This window comes from Branchiostoma belcheri, unplaced genomic scaffold, assembly GCF_001625305.1.
Source record: "Branchiostoma belcheri isolate BF01 breed outbred unplaced genomic scaffold, Haploidv18h27 scaffold42, whole genome shotgun sequence".
Lineage (NCBI taxonomy): Eukaryota > Metazoa > Chordata > Leptocardii > Amphioxiformes > Branchiostomatidae > Branchiostoma > Branchiostoma belcheri.
Window position 1 is genome coordinate 1,612,017 of NW_017804043.1, and position 19,878 is coordinate 1,631,894.

Genomic DNA, 19,878 nt, shown 5'->3' on the forward strand with positions numbered 1-19,878 from the left:
TAACATTGCTACATTGTTCACTGAATTAGGTTACTTTTTAGTAGACCTTTTAAGAAAATGTCACTGAAAATGTGCCAAGAATCATTTGGTAGTTGATTGGCCAATATGACTTTCATGACTTGTATAATGTAACTATGTAATAGATGCACCTTCAGTATTCTTCGAGCCTACCGAAATTGTAATCTTCAAATTGTCACTATTTAGCAGATCTCATAACTGTACGAGTAGAAATCCCCGTGTTAGGGGCAAATGGATGTGCTTGCTTGTGCACTTTAGGCTGTGCACTTTTCAGCTAACTTTGGAATGTAGATTTTGGTTTCATGTTTTTCTCTATACTCATCAGACTCGCTATCTTCAGTGAAGTGCCCCAGTAAAACGTTGTTGTTGAGTCCTATATTTGCTGATGACGCTCTGATTTGATTATGACATTGTTTTTAGATATTGGTCTCGAACGCCGCCATTTTTGTGTCCTCAATAACAACGTTAACAACGGGGCAGTACACTTCGTCTTCCATGGGGGTAACAGGGCGAAACGGCAGGGTCTCACACTGGCCCATGCCGCCGGACGCCGAGCGGGTCAGCGTTACCGCTGTCTTAAAACTGGTGTTACTACCCTTGGCTGACGCCGGGGTTTTCTTAGAATCGGCGCTGTACGGAAACCAGCACTTTGCGCAGATGTTTTGAAAGAGCTTGTGCAGCTCTACTCGAAAGTTCTCCCCCACGAACGTGTAGACGAAGGGATTCATGGCGGAGTTGGCATAGCTGAGACACATGGCCGCGAACTTGAACTGGTAGAGCGGGATGGAGCCCGGAGCTCGCGGGTTCATCACACGCCACAGGTTGATGGCGTGGTTCGGCAGCCAACACAGGGCGAACAGCAGGACGACACCGATCACCATGATGGTCACCTTACGGGTCTGGCTCTGCCCGCCAAGGTTGGCGCTCTCAGGGCGGTTGCAGACCTGAAGGAAGAAAAGAATAACGGATTTATTTCAATGATAAAATTAGAAAGGTAACATTTGCAAAGCAAATGCATAATACTTACCTTCGTATATGGTCTGCTCTCAGTTGTTAATTCCTCCTTAAACACATTCAAACAGAACTCTAAACCCCTCCTAAATACATTTGCAACATAATGTAACCCAACACCAGTTACTATGGTGAGAGACGTCTGGTTCAGATCATTGACCAGGTCAGAGGCCAGTGTTTGGAGAAGAAGAGGAAGAAGCCAAGTGCCTAAAAGATCTACCCGTAACCCCCCTTCCCTAGCTGTTGAGGGTGGGGTTGTACATTCTTTCATATATTGCATCAGTCTCTTGTCAGAGATATTTGGCTTAACGCTACCTGTCGGCCGATCATGGGCATGGCCCCGCAGAAGATGCTGGTTGCCAGCAGTATGGTGTTGTAGGTGATGGAGACACATGTACACCATGTAGGACGTGCCAGAAAATGCGAATTTTCTACATAACTTGAGGCGTCTCTGGTATAATGTGGTCAGAGATAGTTAGCTTACCTGTCGGACGATCATAGCCCCCCAGAAGATGCTGGTTGCCAGCGGATGATGTAGGTGATGGACACCATACTAGAACTGCTGTTAAAATTGCTACAAATTGTGTTGTTTTGCTCGATGAGTCTCTGGTACAGTGTGGTCAGAGATACGTAGTTGGCTTACGAACCAATCTTACTTACCTGTCGGACGATCATAGCGCCACAGAAGATGCTGGTTGTCAGCGGGATGATGTAGGTGATGGACACCATGTGCACCATGTAGGACATGCCAGAAAATGCGAATTTTCTACATAATTAGCTCGATGCGAGTGTGGTCAGAGATAGTTGGCTTACGAACCAATCTTACTTACCTGTCGGACGATCATAGCGCCACAGAAGATGCTGGTTGTCAGCGGGATAATGTAGGTGATGGAGACCATGTGCACCATGTAGGACATGCCAGAAAATGCGAATTTTCTACATAATTAGCTCGATGCGAGTGTGGTCAGAGATAGTTGGCTTACGAACCAATCTTACTTACCTGTCGGACGATCATAGCGCCACAGAAGATGCTGGTTGTCAGCGGGATGATGTAGGTGATGGAGACCATGTACACCATGTAGGACATGCCAGAAAATGCGAATTTGATGCGTCTTTGGTACAATGTGGTTAGAGATAGTTAGCTTACCTGTCGGACGATCATAGCCCCCCAGAACGATGCTGGTTGCCAGCGGATGATGGAGGTGATGGACACCATACTAGAACTGCTGTTAAAATTTCTACAAATTGTGTTGTTTTGCTCGATGCGTCTCTGGTACAGTGTGGTTAGAGATAGTTCGCTTACGAACCAATCTTACTTACCTGTCGGACGATCATGGCCCCACAGAAGATGCTGGTTGTCAGCGGGATGATGTAGGTGATGGACACCATGTAGACCATGTAGGACTGCTGCGCGGCGGCGCTCGGCCACAGCTCCCGGCACAGCACCTGCCCGCCCACCGAGTAGATGGTCTGTCGCAGGGCCACCGGGATGGACAGAAGGAAAGACCCTGAGGAGGAAAGAAGTCGCAAAATATGAGCGATGAATGAATGAATGAATGAATGAATGGTTTATTGGATCATTTCGGCCACAGCTCCCGGCATAAGACCTGCCCGCCCACCGAGTAGATGGTCTGTCGCAGGGCCACCGGGATGGACAGAAGGAAAGATCCTAAGGAGGACAAAAGTCATGACAAACGATTAACGATTGTGCGAATCTGGCGAGTATGGGATAGGAATGAATGAATGAATGAATGGAAGAATGAACCTAATTGCTCGAAAATCGTACATGGTACAATGTGTGGCAGTAGGACGATAATACTACAAAACTTGTCTCCACGTTGGGGGAGTGGAACTCTGCCACCAAGCATACACTAGATCGCTTTTAACAACGACACAGATTCGCACTATCCAGATGCAGACGCTGACAATGATGGCCACCCCGAGCGGTTTACTGGTTATGCGAAACAAACAAACAAACAAACACCGGGCGTGCCTATCCAGATGCAGACGCTGACGATGATGGCCACCCGCGGCCGGCGGAATTCGATGTACGACAAACAAACAAACAAACAGACAAACAGCGGACGTACCTATCCAGATGCAGACGCTGACGATGATGGCCACCCGGGGCCGGCGGAAGTCGATGGACTTGAAGGGGAGGACGATAGCACAGAACCGGTCGATGGACAGCGCCATCAACGTCAGACACGTGGCCTGGAGCGTCACCTACAGACAATACACGGCAATGAGATATCTTTAGGAACACGTCGGCGAAGGTTAGACATCCAGGTAATAAGATACACCAAAGAACAGTTACTCAAGAAACTGGAGATGGTTTTGGAAACGATCTGACGAAAAGTAGGTCTATAACTCTCCAGTGTCACTGACGAAAGGTAGTGGATGCTACCTGAAGCGTCTGACCGTTTCCAAAATCATATCCAGTTGCTTGAGTAACTGTTTTTGGCGTATCGTTAGGAATAGCCTGGGTGCCAGAACATTGTCAGGGCGAGTATACAGTCTAGCTTCTTGGCTCCAGAGCTCAGACAGTTGCCAGGGCCAGTTTACAGTCTAGCTTCTCTGCTCCAGGACCATGGAGCTTCTGGGCTCCAGGGCTCCTCGGCTCCATGGTGGTAGGGCCCGTGTTTTATCCCTGAGAACAGTCTGGCATCCAGGCTACTTTAGGAAGGAACCACAGGGAAAATAGCAGGGACACGTTACCATCTTTAAGTGCCAGTCGACCGACAAAGAGAAAGTATACAATGCTGTGTGGGCAAGCCGATGCTCAACACGTTTGCTCAACAACCGTCCAGAAAAACGCAACCCTTGGAGAGTAAAGGTCAGACATCAAGTCGACATATGCAACAAGTTTGCGGGAGGATGTAAGGTTTAAGGTCAGGTAAGGTGAACACCATGTGTTGAATCGGGCTGCGTCTCTTTTGAGCTTGGTTTCCAAAAGCTCATATTCCGCACATGGACGCTTTGATGACTGGCAGTTTAATACATCTTACGTACACTAGGCTTCACGTTTGAATACACGTGAGAACAAAAAATCTACATGCCAGACACTACTATTCTGAATAAGAAAGTGCCTTAGGATGGTACTTTGTATCAAATCTGACCACCAAGATTAATCAACAGACATGTAAGTACGTTCAAATTAAGGCGTGGGAGGACTTTCCATGTTTTCGCTAATCTGTGGTTACTTCAGAATCGCCCCATGTTGCTCTATGAAAGGGGAGTGATTATTAAAGAGCCTTTTAGAACCCACTAGTTCCTAAGTCATTATTAAAGGTGAGTTGAGTAAGTGTTATGTAAGACTGTTAGAGCGTGGTGATTCATATTGGCTACAGTGGCTGTCTGAGCCCAAGTTTTGATCAAAGACCTAATCACCAACTCACTAACCTTTCGATCTTTCTCTTGTACGATGTAGGGGAGTTTTGATTGCACGTATGTCGAAGCAAAGCTTTACCAGACTCAAGTTCTCTAGACCGAGTGGCAAAAACATTCAAAGCCATGGGCTAGACGTCGGAGAAAGTCAGACAGTGCAAAGATAGCGTAAACGTTGAAGGGATATTCAGTATTTACATGTTCTAGTTAGATATCTCACAGATATACTCTTATACGATGCAGGTTTTGATTGCTCTTATTTTGTAGCAAAGCTTTACCAGACTCAAGTTCTCTAGACCGAGTGGCAAAAACATTCAAAGTCACGAAAAAGTCGTCGGAGAAAGTCAGACAGTGCAAAGCTAGCGTAAAAGTTGAAGGGATATTCAGTATGCACATGTTCTAGTTAGAAATCTCACAGATATACTCTTGTACGATCTCACAGATAGGAGATCTATGCACATCTCGTACATCTGCTTAAGAGCTTTCACGGAGATAGAGGACTAAGATTGAGATTGTGGAACCGTTCCAGGTAGATTAAGGGTCACGCTGACGTTCATTTAAATTCACTGTCACCAGTTGTGAAGCAACAGAAACAGATCACCATATCTGACAAGGTTTGAGATTACAATTGATAAAACCTACAAATCTTATCTTACCAGAGTAAGGCTGCATAGGTCGTGGTTTCCGGACCAGATAGTTATCAGCTGCGAGTCCCAGCTTACGTAGAAAAGTAGTATAATGATGTAGATTGTGTGATTGGAGTCTACATATAATGGGGAGACTAGCATTATCAACAGTGTTCTTGATGTTATCCTTTTCGAAGTATAACCTTGATGACTTTTGCAATACCGTAACTTTAGAAAGATAGCGACTTATTATTTTTTTTACTTTAAGCAACTATGAAAGATTTACAGACCTTTTAGTACCACAAACAGGAAGTCGTTATGTACAGCAATCAATACAAACATGTACTAAAAATGTAGTAACGATGACTCTTCTCTTCTACAGGTCACTGAGCTTGGGACTAATCATCTCTTATAATTGTATTGATTATTAACGCTTGATTGCGTGTTACGGACTCATAGAGGGATCGGGCAGTTAATTATAGATCCAATAGTTGAGGCAAAGACAACGATGAAATGAGTAGTGAATTAGTTACAACGTCACTTATTATTCTCGGGCAGATTAGCTTTTCTCTACCATGTCAGACCTTGAATCGTATCAGGGTCTACGCACACCGTATTTGCACTTGATTAAACACCGGTGGAGTGTTCACAATTGGAATTGTATGACGTCCATAAATTGACATGGATCATGATGGGTATGAACTAATGAGATTTTTTGGTCAGCAGATGATCCGCCGTCTGTGTTATCCCTAGTGATAATACTTGGTTAGATGCCATTGGTGAAAAGAAAATCAGTCGCAGGTCCAAATTTCCTCTCAAAGCAAAGTATTCAGAACTAGCTATAGTAATAGAGAGAGTCAGAAGAGGGGTTGGAGAGCCCAGTGTGCACCGGTGGAGATTAGGTGTCGAAGTCAATTTTTTGTCTAGGTCGCTCAAACTCCTTGGAGTAAGAGGCCCACAGCTTAGGACTGCAGTCAGGGGCAATCTTGAGGCGACAGAGCCTCAATATAGCTGTGGTTCCGTCGGGAGGATTTGGACAAGCTACTTGGACACAAGTCGGGGACTGATCACCCCGGCTGGGTCGCCTGGAGGAGGGTGTCTGATGTTGAAAGACCAGAAACACCCGATAATTCCAAGTACATCACTGACTATGTGTCCTTGTTTGCACCCTCTAGAATGAATAAGAGGGTCAGTCAATGACCCTATTCCGCTGTAAGCCTTAGTGGTATTACTTGGTTAGATTGCAATATTAGAGAAAAGAAAACCAGTCTCAGGACCTTCCCTATAGTCGCAGGTTTTTCTGCCAGAACGGACTAGACCTTGCGTCCCACCTCTTCATGGGATAAGCTGGATAAGCACACAGACATACCCGCGTAGTCGCGTCTAGCCATTCATCCCACTTCTACCTGATAACGGCGACTCTTCCATGTAAGTCTCTGCGCAATAATGGGTCATTGACATCTGGGAAAATTTGGGGTCTTTTACCGCATGATTAAAGAACACAGCCTTGATTAAATGAATTCGAATGACTCTCCAGTCAGAGAGAGGTTTAGGTTTTTGTGTTGAAGAGTGTGAACATCGAATAGTTTGAATACGATGAACATCATTTTTGTACTCCTTTGCTTCGCGTCTTTGCTTCTCCTTTGTTAGCGTCTGAGAATGCAATTGTCAAACTGCTGCTCCGCTCCGAGACCTTTTGCTCTAGCCCATTCTGGAGCCATTACTGTAGACTGGTCCGCCCACCGTAAGGGCTCGGCAGTCTTTTATCTATTTGTACCTACTTAGATGTTTTATTTTAGATGTGTTTGTGTAATGTTGTGTGTCTGTGCTATGGGCCATTGAGCCTGAAATAAACAATAAATAAATAAATGAATGGATGAATGCAAGTACGACAGGACTTGACAGAAGTCAAAACATACAGACGGTATATAGGCTCACTGTTGACCAGTTTCTGTTCCCACCGATGCCAATGTGTGTCTAATCTCACTAAAAGAAGCTGGACCACATTGCTGTCGGCGCAACGAATCCCACTAGCCTTATTTAGCATTACTACTCGGGGTTTGCACTTATTGGGCATAACTTTTAATATAATCATAACTTTGAGGTCTTCTACTCAAAGTCTCCCCATTAAGTGATTGCGCCAGTCTTCCACCTGTTTTCATTCATAGAGACATCAATTGACACAAATAAATGGACAAAGACAAAGAATCTTACAAGGACAAAGGATAGATGGACAAATACAAAGAATCCACAAGTCTTACACAACTCGCCGCCACTTGTACATTATGGAAAATTAGAAGAAAAGACATGACACTCAAACTTAGGAAGAGTTACTTTACAGATGTACCTTATAACCAAGGGCACGTACGAAAAACACTTTTATCTCCTAAGTGACATGACATCAAAACCATGTTCTTAAAGGCCGGGATTTTTGCCAAACAGAAGAATAAGGTTACCTTGGAAATGGTCTCTGCGCCCCAAGAGATTTAAGTGTGGTACGCTGGATTTTTTATTTAAATTCATAAAGTTGTAAGGGCTACATGCAGGAAGTGTCAAGCGACGCATCTAAAATATGATATGTCAAACTTTGAGAAAGCAGCTTTGTGACCTCTGTGTTACTGCATGCATGTATAGTCTATTAAAGAGGCTTAACAAACGTTCATATAACCTTAGGAAATCCGCACATATTATCGCAATGGTGAGGAGTGTAAGTACTGCGAGCCACAAGAAGGAAAAGATTGGCCAAATGAAACACGAAGTGACGTAACCACTAATACACTATAACAAAATATCTCTTCTGGGGCGATATCGTCTACGTGACAAGTCTCACTGGGTCAGTCTACTGAGGAAGACCAGAGTGACTGGTCGAAAGCTCTAGCTGAGAGAACTTTTGTGTTGGATCAAAAGTTTCTTTTCCGCTAGAAAGAGCTCATGGTGTATTGTAATTATATAGTGCATCTTTAACTTCAATTTTATCAGCATTAGTCAAATTTAAATCACCGTGGTGACCAATTACTTGAGTCGGGTGGGGTCGTGTGGCGTAACGGCAGAATTTTCGACTCGGAACCAAGAGGTCCCTGGTTTGAGTCCTGCCATGCCACCGATCTTGTGCCCTTGCGAAAGGCACTTCTTCCCTCACTTAATCCAGTGAAAATGAGTATTGTCCTGTCCCGTATTTGTTCTCTGCGTTGGTGGCGGCATAAAATAAGTTGATATAACTTGAGTGTGCCGTCACCATATCTATTCATAAAATATCGGAATATATTTAAAAAAATTGAGTCCCACATCGTAATCACACTCATACCACCCTATCTTGGCCCCCGGTCAGCTTTCTTCAAAGCTTTTCTTGCTTGTTACTTCTGTATTCTGCATCTGAGTTGGTCGAACGTTAACGTTACAACCCGCCCTTTGGTGCATGAAGAACCATGGAGTTAACCTGTCTCTCGCTTGAGCGGAAACCCATCCACACCAAGGCCACATGAAAATTAAAGATATGCCAGTTAAACGCACCGGCCTATCTCAAAATTCTACACAGGAAAAACCTTCCTATAGCATCATACCTGTGTCTAATTCATTCGCCATGGAGTTGTGCGTGTGTGATTAAATGCAAATGTTTGCGCGGTACCTTATACACTACCTAGATTGATTAATATCATTTTCAAAACGAATAGAAATTTCTACTCCCCAATTGATGATGAAATGACTACATTTACTAGAATAATCACAAGTCTTGCATGCTACTTGTAAATGAAAGAAATCATTATACCAACCAAGAGGGCTTATATAATAATAATAATAACAATAATCATGAGCTGAGCTATCAGTATGTAAATATGGCATGGCGGAAATTTCCGATAATTAGCAAAACTAATATCACTGCACAAAATCCTTCCGTTAGACATATCTTCAACCATGCGTAAATGTTTCGTTTATTCCGGAAGTACCTTTCGTGTACCTTTACGCATGGTATGCTTACATATACGATCCCGTACCGTGATGTACCAGGGCTAGCCTTTTGAAATAGCCCCTGGCTAGTTGTTGAGTCCCGGCTGAATATATTTTCATAAAGCCTACGAATGAAATGAAATCAAAAGTCTTCTTCTTCTTCTTCTTCACCACATACGAGCACTTGGCACTCAGGCGGGCCAAGTATCAAAAGTCTTACTGTCTAAGAATTAGACAGTAAGTAAATGGCTGCATGAATATGTGTTCATATCGGTGAGACATTTTCTTTTAGCGAGCCCAGTAGATCTAGAGAAGGTGATCAAAGATGATATAGGTATGGGAACTGTCTTTGGCAATGCGAGACAGGAACTCGTAGGGTCGTGTGGCGTAGCGGCAGAGTGCTCGACTCGGAACCAAGAGGTCCCGGGTTCGAGTCCTGACATTCCACATGCCTTGTGCTCTTGGGAAAGACACTTTACACGACTTTCCTCACATCGCTCAGGTGAAAATGAGTAATATAGTTGAAAAACGTGTGTGCCGTCACCACGTCCTGTGACTACATGTTGGAAAAAAAACTTGTGGAGACAGTACATGGCGTCACCATAAGGATGAACTAAACTGATGGATGTAAAACTTGAAAGTAATAAAAGTTTGTAAGTGAAAAAAACTTTTTTGGCAGCCGCAACTAGCCGCAACTAGCCGCTAAGTGCAGTTGAAGGGAACCGTGTAGTGTAATTGCCATAAAATGGAAGTGTATGTCAAGAGGCCGTTGGCAATTTTTCATATGATGTAGAGAAAACGTGGCCAACATAGAATGACGGATATCAACAGAATACCTGTAGGTTCATTAGGCATAGGAACATGGCCATGTAAGACAAGCAATAACCTCAGTGTAACAAAAAAAACCTCATGAGGACTTCATGTTCACCACAAAACAAGGAGCATAAGAGCCACTCAAATGCTCTGGCTTACTGTACAGCCAGTGAGGACAGATGTTTGTTGACCTTAGGATTGAAAAGTTTAAGGTTATACTCATATGGGAAACAATCACGTGGTAGCTTGTTACATAGTGATGTTGTTCTAGGAAAGAAGCTTTCAGCGTGGAACTTCCTCCTAAGAGGTGGTGAATGGAGGAAGAAAGGGTCATTTGCTTCAGTGGAAGTGGCAAAACGTGTCCTTGATGAGAACGTTCGATGTGGAGGCACTACTAGCGAGTGAAGTTCCGCGGAGCATTTACAGTGAAAATAGCGACAAAATAACGCCTGGCAACATTACGCTTACGTGAGAGTGGTTGTTCTACGTGGCCCATCTTACATACAGATGGGACATGCAGAACCTACCACGATGTAATGTTTGTTTTTGGTCGTTTTTATATCTTCTGTTTCTTCCCTAATTGGCCGTGAAAGATTTCTGTCCATGGCCGGGTAACGTTATCTGTCGAAAACAGGTCGACAATTCACATGTCTGAACAACTTTCAACGTCGCTTTTGGACTTCTGTACCAACTTCCAAAGCTCTTTTGTGCTCCCCTGGTTTTTAGTTTGACAGGACAGACAAGCATGTACAGATGGTCAAATGCAGGGGTTTGGTGAAATGCAGGAGTTTGGGATCGTTTCACTTCGGTTTGCAAGTCACTAGTGCTGGATTACACGGTATTCAATGGTGCTCCGAAATCTCGTGTTTAATACTGTGTGCAGAATACGGCGCTGATGCATCTGACCTTGGCTAAGTGTAGCGCACACGTATGAATAAGGATAGACATGTTACTGCTGAGACCTGTCACACATTCAGAACCTGCCTAAACAACTTTCAACGGTGCTCTTGGATTTCTGATCCAATTCTCCAAAGCTCTTTTGTGCTCCCCTGATTTTTAATTTACCATGGCATTTATGTACGGATTGTCAAATGCACTAGTTTGGGATCGTTTCGCCTCTGTTTGCTACTAGAGGCGAAGTCACTAGTGCTGAATTACACGGTATTCAATGGTGCTCCAAGGATAGACTATTGTTTTTGTGAGACCTGTCACACATTCAGAACCTTCCCGAACCAAGGTCGGCTGAACTTCGGAAGCAGTCTGGCCAAGTCGACAAGTACTCTGCACTCTTATACATTAGGATAGACATGTCTCGTCTGTGAAGAGATGTAGGATTCAACCCGCTAAATGCAAGTGTTAGGAAAGGTCTTGTGCCCTTCTTTAAGTTGACAAGTGCAGTGTACTCTTGTAAGTTAGGATGGACATGTCTCGTCTGTAAAGATATGTAGGATTCAAGCTGCTAGCTGCAAGTGTACATATAGGAAATGTCCTTTTGCCCTTCTTTAAGTACAGTGCACTTTAGTATACAAATCCAGTTAGACAAGTCATTGCTGTGAATAAATTTAAGATTCAACCCTCTACCTGCAAGTGTATATATAGGAAATTTCCTGTTCCCTTCTATAAGTCGACAAGTACAGCGCATTCTTATATAAATCCAGATAGACAAGCCTCTGCTGTGAAGAAATGTAAAATTTAATAATCCTCCTAGGTAAGCAATTCATCTTTAAAAACCGTCAATTCTCTCTCAACCTGCAAGCTTTCATCTCATACGTATCATACTTTCATAGATTAGAACATATTATAGCAAAAAGGATGGATAAAATAAAAAACACATAGGTAAATGGGGAAAAATAGCTGAAACGCTGAAAACATTGTAGAGAACAATTTTGTCTGTTATTCAAATATGTTATCATTATTCATTGTTTTCTGGTTTTATTTATCTTTTTCTGTGTTCTACATGTCCCTTCAGTATAAGTTTTTCTGTGTGTGTATCTTATGTTTGTGAAAATCAATAAAAAGAATGAAAAAAAACTAGAAAGGCCAATATTTGCTTTGGAGCAAATACAGCGATGGGTTCACCACATTTTACGACATGGCAGGGAAAGAATGGGAAACACAAGGGAAAACAATGATTTACATTGATATAACTATAATATGAAGTAAAATACAACTAAAACAACAAGTTGGATAGCTATTCCCTACTTTATTGGTTAGGATTTTTAATTGCATAATGCAAACTGTTGATTTTCAAAATAAAAAAAAAAACGTCCATGCCCGGCATTCCAATGCTGGAGCAGGAAAGCTTGAAATACCTACCAAAACACTTGAATACAGACAAACTGTCAGTATGGAAATGCTTCTGTGCAGGTGTTAATCAAGTTAAATCCCAACAGCCAATCAGCAAGAAGTATAGAGGAAAGCTGCATGCCTATTGGTTGATGCCCTGCATTCCATTCTGATGACTCATGCCCAAACGTGGTAAACAAGGCAGACTAACACAGTAATACATTTGCTATAACACAGCCAAAAAACTCAAATAAAACCATTCTAAAAGCCTGTATCACAATAATTTAAAAAACGCCTAGGGGTATTTGCCCACTGTACCTCCATACCAAATTTCAGGACCTTAGGCCCTAAAATGAAGAAGCTGAATCCATTTAAAGATATGGCAGGAGGAGGAGGAGGAGAAGGAGAAGAAGAAACATCAGAAAAAGCAATATGGTTTCACCACACCACTTCGTGGTGTGGTGAACCCATAAAAAAAAAGACATGTAAGATTCAACCAGCTAGCTGCAAGAGCCCAGAAAGGTCCCTCAGGCTAGATACGCTTATTAGAACCCTGATGTTGACATGGCATGTCCTTGTAACCAATAACACGTGTTAACTTTATTAAAATCTTATTTTTGGTAACCTGCGGAACACCCCGGAGTTTGAGGGGAAGTAATTACGGGTTGGGGGTGATTTTGATGAAATGTATTACTGTAACCTGTCATGTCAACTTACACCTAGATAACGCTATATGACAGCTACAGGGAACAAGCAGCGTAAACCATGATCCTGCAACTTCTAAGTGAGGTTCTAATCTAAAGCACCATTAAGCAATAAGAAAATGGTTTTCTTTTCTATTTCATGTCGATTCGTAACTACATCATTATGTAAATTACTGTAATTGCGGCGTGAAGAAATGAATTACATCTGCGTTACATCACCGATAATGACACGTTCTTTTACTTTCCTTGGTGTTATTACCATTATTATCATCATTTTCATTTTCATTGGGGTGGGCCAACTAATCTCTCTTCTTAACCAGGGGCTGAATTGCGAGAAGCGCACAATTTTCGGGGCTTAACCGCAATGTTATATAAGGACAGCCTATAAGCGCTCTAGTGACCTCAACACGATCGTATACATCATTGCCCTAGGCGCGGTCATATGACTGTAAGATTTGAACCACTCATACCGGAAAGGACCCATATTCTTTTCAACAACTGTAACAACTGTTCTTTAACGTGCTCGATGCATATCTCCTCAGACACGGGACATCCACTCTTAGTCAACAACCTTTTCTTAATGAAGATTTACCACATTTGTGGAAGGGTTGACATAACAGGTGACTATCACCTCTTCAAGATGTCAAACCTGAGACCAGACCGTACTTCTGAACCACTCACGCCGGGAAGGTCTCCTACTCTTTTCGAAAAGTGCGGTGTTCTTTAACGTGCGTAGGGTGTGGCTCTTGCAAACACAGGACCTCCATTTAACGTCCTATCCGAGGGACGTCCCTAACCGAAGCTAGGTATTCATTTACACCTGAGCGAAGTGAGGAAAGTCGTGTAAAGTGCCTTTTCCAAGGGCACAAGAAAGATGGCATCGGGCAGGATTAACCCTCGACCTCTTGAGTCTGGCCGAACGCGCTACCGCTACCCCACACGACCCCACAACCAACCTTAACCACAAGTCCACTTTGTCGTGGTAATTTTCCATGACAGGTCCTAACAGGATCAGACAAACCACATTAGTACCCGCCGAGTGGGAGTGAAGCACACCAGACTTCATTCATCTCACATAGACGTCCCAGCCACGACCAGTTTTACATTAGAGGTTCTTTTTTTCTCTCAACAATGTACAATATTCAAATATTACAACATGTACAGACATTTTTGTTAGAATCAATTCGTTTTTGTAACATCTTGATCAATCCTGTCAGCATATATATATATATCTGTATCATTTGTTCATCGATTGATTACTGTATTCAACAATTTCTATATGTTTATTCGTGCTTTGCTTGTATGTATTATGTATTGTCTGGTGGCGACATGAATATAAGTGTGCCGCCACCGCGTCTTGTCATTATATGTTTCAATAAAAAAAACTACATTCTTGAGAGTGCGTGTGGGATACTACTGTGTGATGATGTTCGCAATCTCTGTTGCCGGTTTTACACTGAACCTAAATCATCACAATGAGTTTTATATAGGGAATCTGACAGTTTTGTTTGCGTTGAATGATGTAGACATTCGAGGATACGATTGTTGAAAGCTTACTTGACGCCACAAAAGATACAACGTCTCTATAAAAATTATATTGTATGTACGATACATAAATTTTGTGTCCTCGATATCTCAATACAGTTATCAATCTCAATCATTGTATCAGCTTTCTGGCAGTTTCATCAACTTTTATTCTTGTGATTGAATATTTTAATCCCATCGTATTTAGAATTATATACAAGCTATCCATCATGTAGCCAAATATGAACTGTGTTTATTACGTTAGAATGAGATGTCTTCAGAGATTAGTTTGACAATAAACTGCATATGTCAAAGACGTCAGTGTTCATTATGTTGAATGATGTCCCGAATCGCCATTGCCCTGAAAATTGATCGAACTGCCGTTGAAATTGCCGTCGTCAGTGGTTTAAAGTCTTGTAATAGTAAACTCTAGTTCGGCCATGTTGATTTGATTATATGGGTGGCATCCTCTGGGAACTCGAAAACTGATACGAGCGTGCGAATAAAAAAAAGTGGTCAAGAAAAAGTTGACTTCATCATGAAATCAGCGTGGCCATGAAGGTTGAACTAATGACTAAACACAGTATGGTGTGGTGAATAATAATAGACTCTTCATTTCATTTTTTCGCATTTTCTTCTTTTTCTGAATTGATTTCAGCATTCTATGACATTAGTATATTTTCCAATACTTTTTTTGCAACGTACGACATAGTTTTGCTCATTTTGTACGATTTACAGTATGGTCGAAAACGTTTTTTTGGAAAGGGACGCGCGCGCGGATGTCATCCATATAATCAAATCAACATGGCCTTAGTTAAGTAATGTTGGGGGCAGCAACAGATGCCAGAACGGGAGCCTGCGTCATAGTTGGGAAATTGATCTAACTACAAATTGCTTTCGACAGTTGCTCGAAGTTTTGGCGTGTGTCTAGATGTTCAAGTCTTGTAACAGTAAACTGTACTTTGGTAAGCAACGTCGGGACAGTAACAGGTGTCTGAAGATCTAGAGAAGACTGCGTCAGTGTTTTAAAATTGACTGAACTTAACTACAAATTACGTTTGTCGGTGGCTGACAGTTTTGGCGTGTAACTAGATATGCAAGACTACATTGTAGTGAGGTAATTATATAAGTGGTTACAAAAGCCAGAACATGATGGATGTCTTTTCTGTTTCAAAATGAAAACATCCTATACTGGCAAATAGCCTTTGATCTGAATAGAAACAGAGGCCGGATACAATGAACCACAGTGTCAGATGTAGTTACACTCACCGCGCGAGAACGAACAGGTGCATCTGTGTGGGAGTAAGGTGTACGGAAAGATTGAGGTGGGCAGCTCACACGGAGCAAAACACGAAAGCTACCAAGATATTTGATTGGAAATCACACGAGGGTAGGAGAAATAGAGACAAGCAGGGTAATCTAGCGAACAGAAAAATGTGATGTTACATGTATGTCATACTTAGTAACATTAAGAACATAGGATACAAGGATAAAAGAATAACGTAAGAGTCTTGGGAACTACTAGAAAGTACATTCTATCTAACCTAGGTCTTGAAGACTTCTTCTCTCTTTTTAAAGCAACTGGAGATGAATTCACATAGTTTTTCTATTCTTTTTATATTCCAACATTTCATGACAACACATGGTGACAGCACACTCAAGTTATATCAGCTTATTCTATGCAGCCACCAACGCAGAGGACGAATACAGGACAAGACAATACTCATTTTCGCTTGAGCTAAGTGAGGAAAGTCGTGTAAAGTGCGTTTTCCAAGGGCACAAGATCGGTGGCAAGCCAGGACTCGAACTCGGGACATCATGGTTCCGAGTCGAGCACGCTGTCGCTACCCCACAATATTTTTTTCTATTGTGAATTAGTAAGTTCCAAAAACTCACCCGTATGATGTAGAAGACGGCCTTGCAGGCGAACGCGCCGAAGATCCATGACGGTCCGAGGGCGAAGGAGATGGCGACGAACGGCACGCAGCACACCAGGAACGCCAGGTCAGTGATGGCCAGGTTCACGATGTAGTAGTTAGTCACCGTCTTCATGTCGCTGGACTTACTCACCACCATGATCACCAGGATGTTCCCAACCATTCCTGTGTGTGAATAACAAGGTAAAGGCACTTGAAATGTTGCACAGGTAAGTAAAACATGGTAACTACTATTCTATTATACTATGCTATGCTATGCTATGCTATACTATACTATGTTATGCTATACTATACTATAATATGCTATACTATACTATACTTTACTATACTATACTATACTATGCTATGCTATGCTATGCTATACTATACTATACTATACTATACTATGCTATGCTATGCTATGCTATACTATGCTATGCTATACTATGCTATGCTATACTATACTACACTATACTATACTATACTATACTATACTATACTATACTATACTATCTATACTATCTATACTATCTATACTATACTATACTATACTATACTATACTATACTATACTATACTATACTATACTATACTATCTATACTATACTATACTATATTATACTATACTATACTATACTATCTATACTATACTATACTATACTATACTATACTATACTATACTATACTATACAATACTATACTATACTATGCTATACTATACTATACTATACTATACTATCTATACTATACTAAACTATACTATGCTATGCTATGCTATGCTATGCTAGGCTAGGCTAGGCTATGCCATGCTATGCTATGCTATGCTATGCTATACTATACTATACTATACTATACTATACTATACTATACTATACTATACTATACTATGCTATTTGTTGGTTTTACTTCTCAGGGGGCAGTGGGAGATGAATTGTCCGACTCTGAAAAATGAATGGGTTGGGAGACTTAAGCTGTAATATAGTCTTCTTTTTAAAGATAACGGTAGACCCATAGCCTGCTATGTGCTGCATGCAGAGGCAGTGGGTTGTTGATGATCCACTGTATCTAATGGACTCTCGTTCCTCGCTCGACTTTTACATCGGCAGCTTAAGTCAGGTACTGATTTTACACCTCAGTGGCACGAGGAAAGTCATGTGAAGTGCCTTTCCCAAGGACACTCCATCTAGCCAGGCACCATAGGGATCGAACTTGCGCTCTTTCGATCACGTGTCATATGGCTTAGCCACTGGGCCATTCCATACCTACTAAGCCCGGTAGCAAAGTTACCAGATTACACTGTGTCAGAACTTACAGACGGAAATCTACTAACACAGGTGAACTTTGAAACTTAATGTTTAAGCTTAACACAAACAGTGCGTGCAATGCATTCAGTAAATGTCATTTCTGAAGGCGCTGCTTGTCAGCCTTATCTTGTCTCTCAGGTGCACAGCTTACCAGATTCCTGAGAGATACTGTCCTTTACTGAAATCTATATTCCCATTTTAATGCATCTTTACTGTCTTAAACATACATGTTGTGAAGGAAAGGAGCCCACATTGCACCACATACATGCTGTACATATTATATATGTTATACACTCATACGTAGGGACAGTATTGTATCCAGAACCAAGCCTATAGTTCCATGGATTATGATAAGGTTCTGGATAGTCTTTGATATCCAAGAGCGTAGATTTGCTCTAGCCACGGTTGAACTACCCAGAACCAAGATAGATATGCTTTTGAATAAAGCACGGTTGGTTATCCATTAATGCCCACGATCATGATAATGATCATTCTGGCATACTCATTTTCACCTGAGCGAGGTGAGGAAAGTCGTGTGAAGTGCTTTTCCCAAGGGCATAAGATCGGTGGCATGGCAGGATTCGAACCCGGAACCTCTTGGTTCTGAGCCGAATGCTCTGCCGTTACGCCACATATACAGTTACTGTACATATAGAACAGACATTGTGATGAACTGTTAGTTAAGTTAACGTTAGACGTGATACTAAACGGTTTGTATTAGATTAGCGCCTACAAAACATGTTCTTCCTTACCATTCATTATCATTCATTACCATAATCACCGTGTTGCCATTTCCACCCATTTGCTGTTCCCTGTTGTTTTTGTCATGTATGTTGTCGCTGTATACCTGTATGTCTGGTGGTGAGGTTAAAATTAGCTACAGCTAGAGTACCTCACCACCATGTCCTGTATTATACATGTCGATTTGCAAATAAGAAAAACCTTTAGACGTACCGACAAGGCAGATGAGACCGTAGACGACGGGGATGACCTGGCGCTCCACGGCGAAGACGACAGGCGGCGCCCGGGGAGCGGGGTCGCTCGGTCCCCAGGTCTCATTGGACGGGCCCGGCGACAGGGAGTCGAAGGTGGCGTTGTAGAAGTCTGTCAGGTTCGATTCCTCCATCATCAGGACGCCTGCCGTAGACATGGCGGCGGGCTTAAGACCCTCGTCCTAGATCAAATCAGATCAAGTCAGAAATAAGCTGTACGTTGATACACGAACATGAAGTACAAATGATATAATGTGGCGTTGTAGAAGTCTGTCAGGTTCGATTCCTACATTGGGACGTCTAGGGTAGACATCGCGCGGTGGATGAAAAACGGGGGTAATTCAACCAGGCCGGCTATGCTGGCTATATGCAATCAGAAAATACCACATAAAAGCTCCCAAAGACCCTGAAGACCCGCAAGACCCCCAGTTTTTGGCATGCTATGGCGACTAATAATGTGGTGTTGTAGACGTCTGTCAGGTAAATTGCTTCCTCCATTGGAACGTCTACTGTAGAAATCGCGGCGGGCTAAAAACGCTCAGAGGTGAAGACCCTGGTCCTGGATCAAATCAGATCAAGTCATGTTGTCTATATGCAAGCATAAAATAGCACATAAAAGCTCCCAAAAACCCTGAAGACCCCCTCAAACCCCAGCTTTTGGCATGCTGTGGAGGCTAATTATGTGGCGTTGTAGAAGTCTGTCAGGTTTTCTTCCTACATTGGAACGTCTACTGTAGACAAGGTGGCGGACTGAAGCCACTCCGAGAAGAAGACCCTGGTCCTAGATCAAATCAGGTCAAGTCAGAAATAAGCCGTTCGGGAGGCGGTTGGAAAGAGTAGAAATTGGCCAAATGGATTTAGCATGCAAAGGGAGTTGGTCCGCTAGAGAGAACATTTTACCGCACCCAATTTAGAAATAAGCTGTACGTTGATAGCCTATACCGAGCTGGAAAGAGTAGAAATTGGCCAAGAAGGCAAAAATGGAGAAAGCATGCCAAGGAAGTTGGTCCGCTAGAGAGTGCAGTTTGCTGCACCCAATTTCTACTCTTTCCAGCCGCCTCCCGAAGCCTGCTAGAAGTTAGTACGTTGATGCAATTACAAATGATACAAACGTAACCACAGAAAGCTAGCCAAATTGTCGCGGACTCATTCACATTTCTCGCACACTGTAAAATGTGATAACACTTACCGAATCCACACAGGGTAATCTTGCGTGATCTCCCCACCACCGACCTAACGTTTCAGGTCGACTGAAGAAACCCCTTTGCCGTACAGACGTGGTTTTATATACGCGAAGGGGTCACCTGTTCATTTGACTATTCTAATCATCATCACCAGGCTGCCTATGTGGGT

At 42.5% G+C, this 19,878-nt stretch overlaps 1 protein-coding gene across 1 annotated transcript; it reads right to left on the minus strand.

Annotated features, from left to right (window-relative positions):
- Positions 1-434: 434 nt before the first annotated feature.
- Positions 435-18,683, minus strand: LOC109477999 (G-protein coupled receptor 54-like). The gene is made up of 5 exons (XM_019779451.1): positions 18,488-18,683; positions 16,211-16,416; positions 3,120-3,255; positions 2,350-2,537; positions 435-962 (listed from the first exon to the last, which is right to left on the minus strand). The coding sequence occupies exons 1-5, from the start codon at positions 18,681-18,683 to the stop codon at positions 435-437; spliced, it is 1,254 nt and encodes a 417-aa protein (XP_019635010.1).
- Between the last annotated feature and the right edge of the window lie 1,195 nt (positions 18,684-19,878).

Bases quoted from the DNA above. Each gene is read 5' to 3' on its own strand.
- LOC109477999 (XM_019779451.1), bottom strand. From the start codon at position 18,683: ATGTCTACGGCAGGCGTCCTGATGATGGAGGAATCGAACCTGACAGAC. The intron at 16,417-18,487 runs GTACGTCTAAAG...ATTCACACACAG, and splicing joins CGGTCTCATCTGCCTTGTCG to GAATGGTTGGGAACATCCTG. The intron at 3,256-16,210 runs GTGAGTTTTTGG...TATTGTCTGTAG, and splicing joins CCGTCTTCTACATCATACGG to GTGACGCTCCAGGCCACGTG.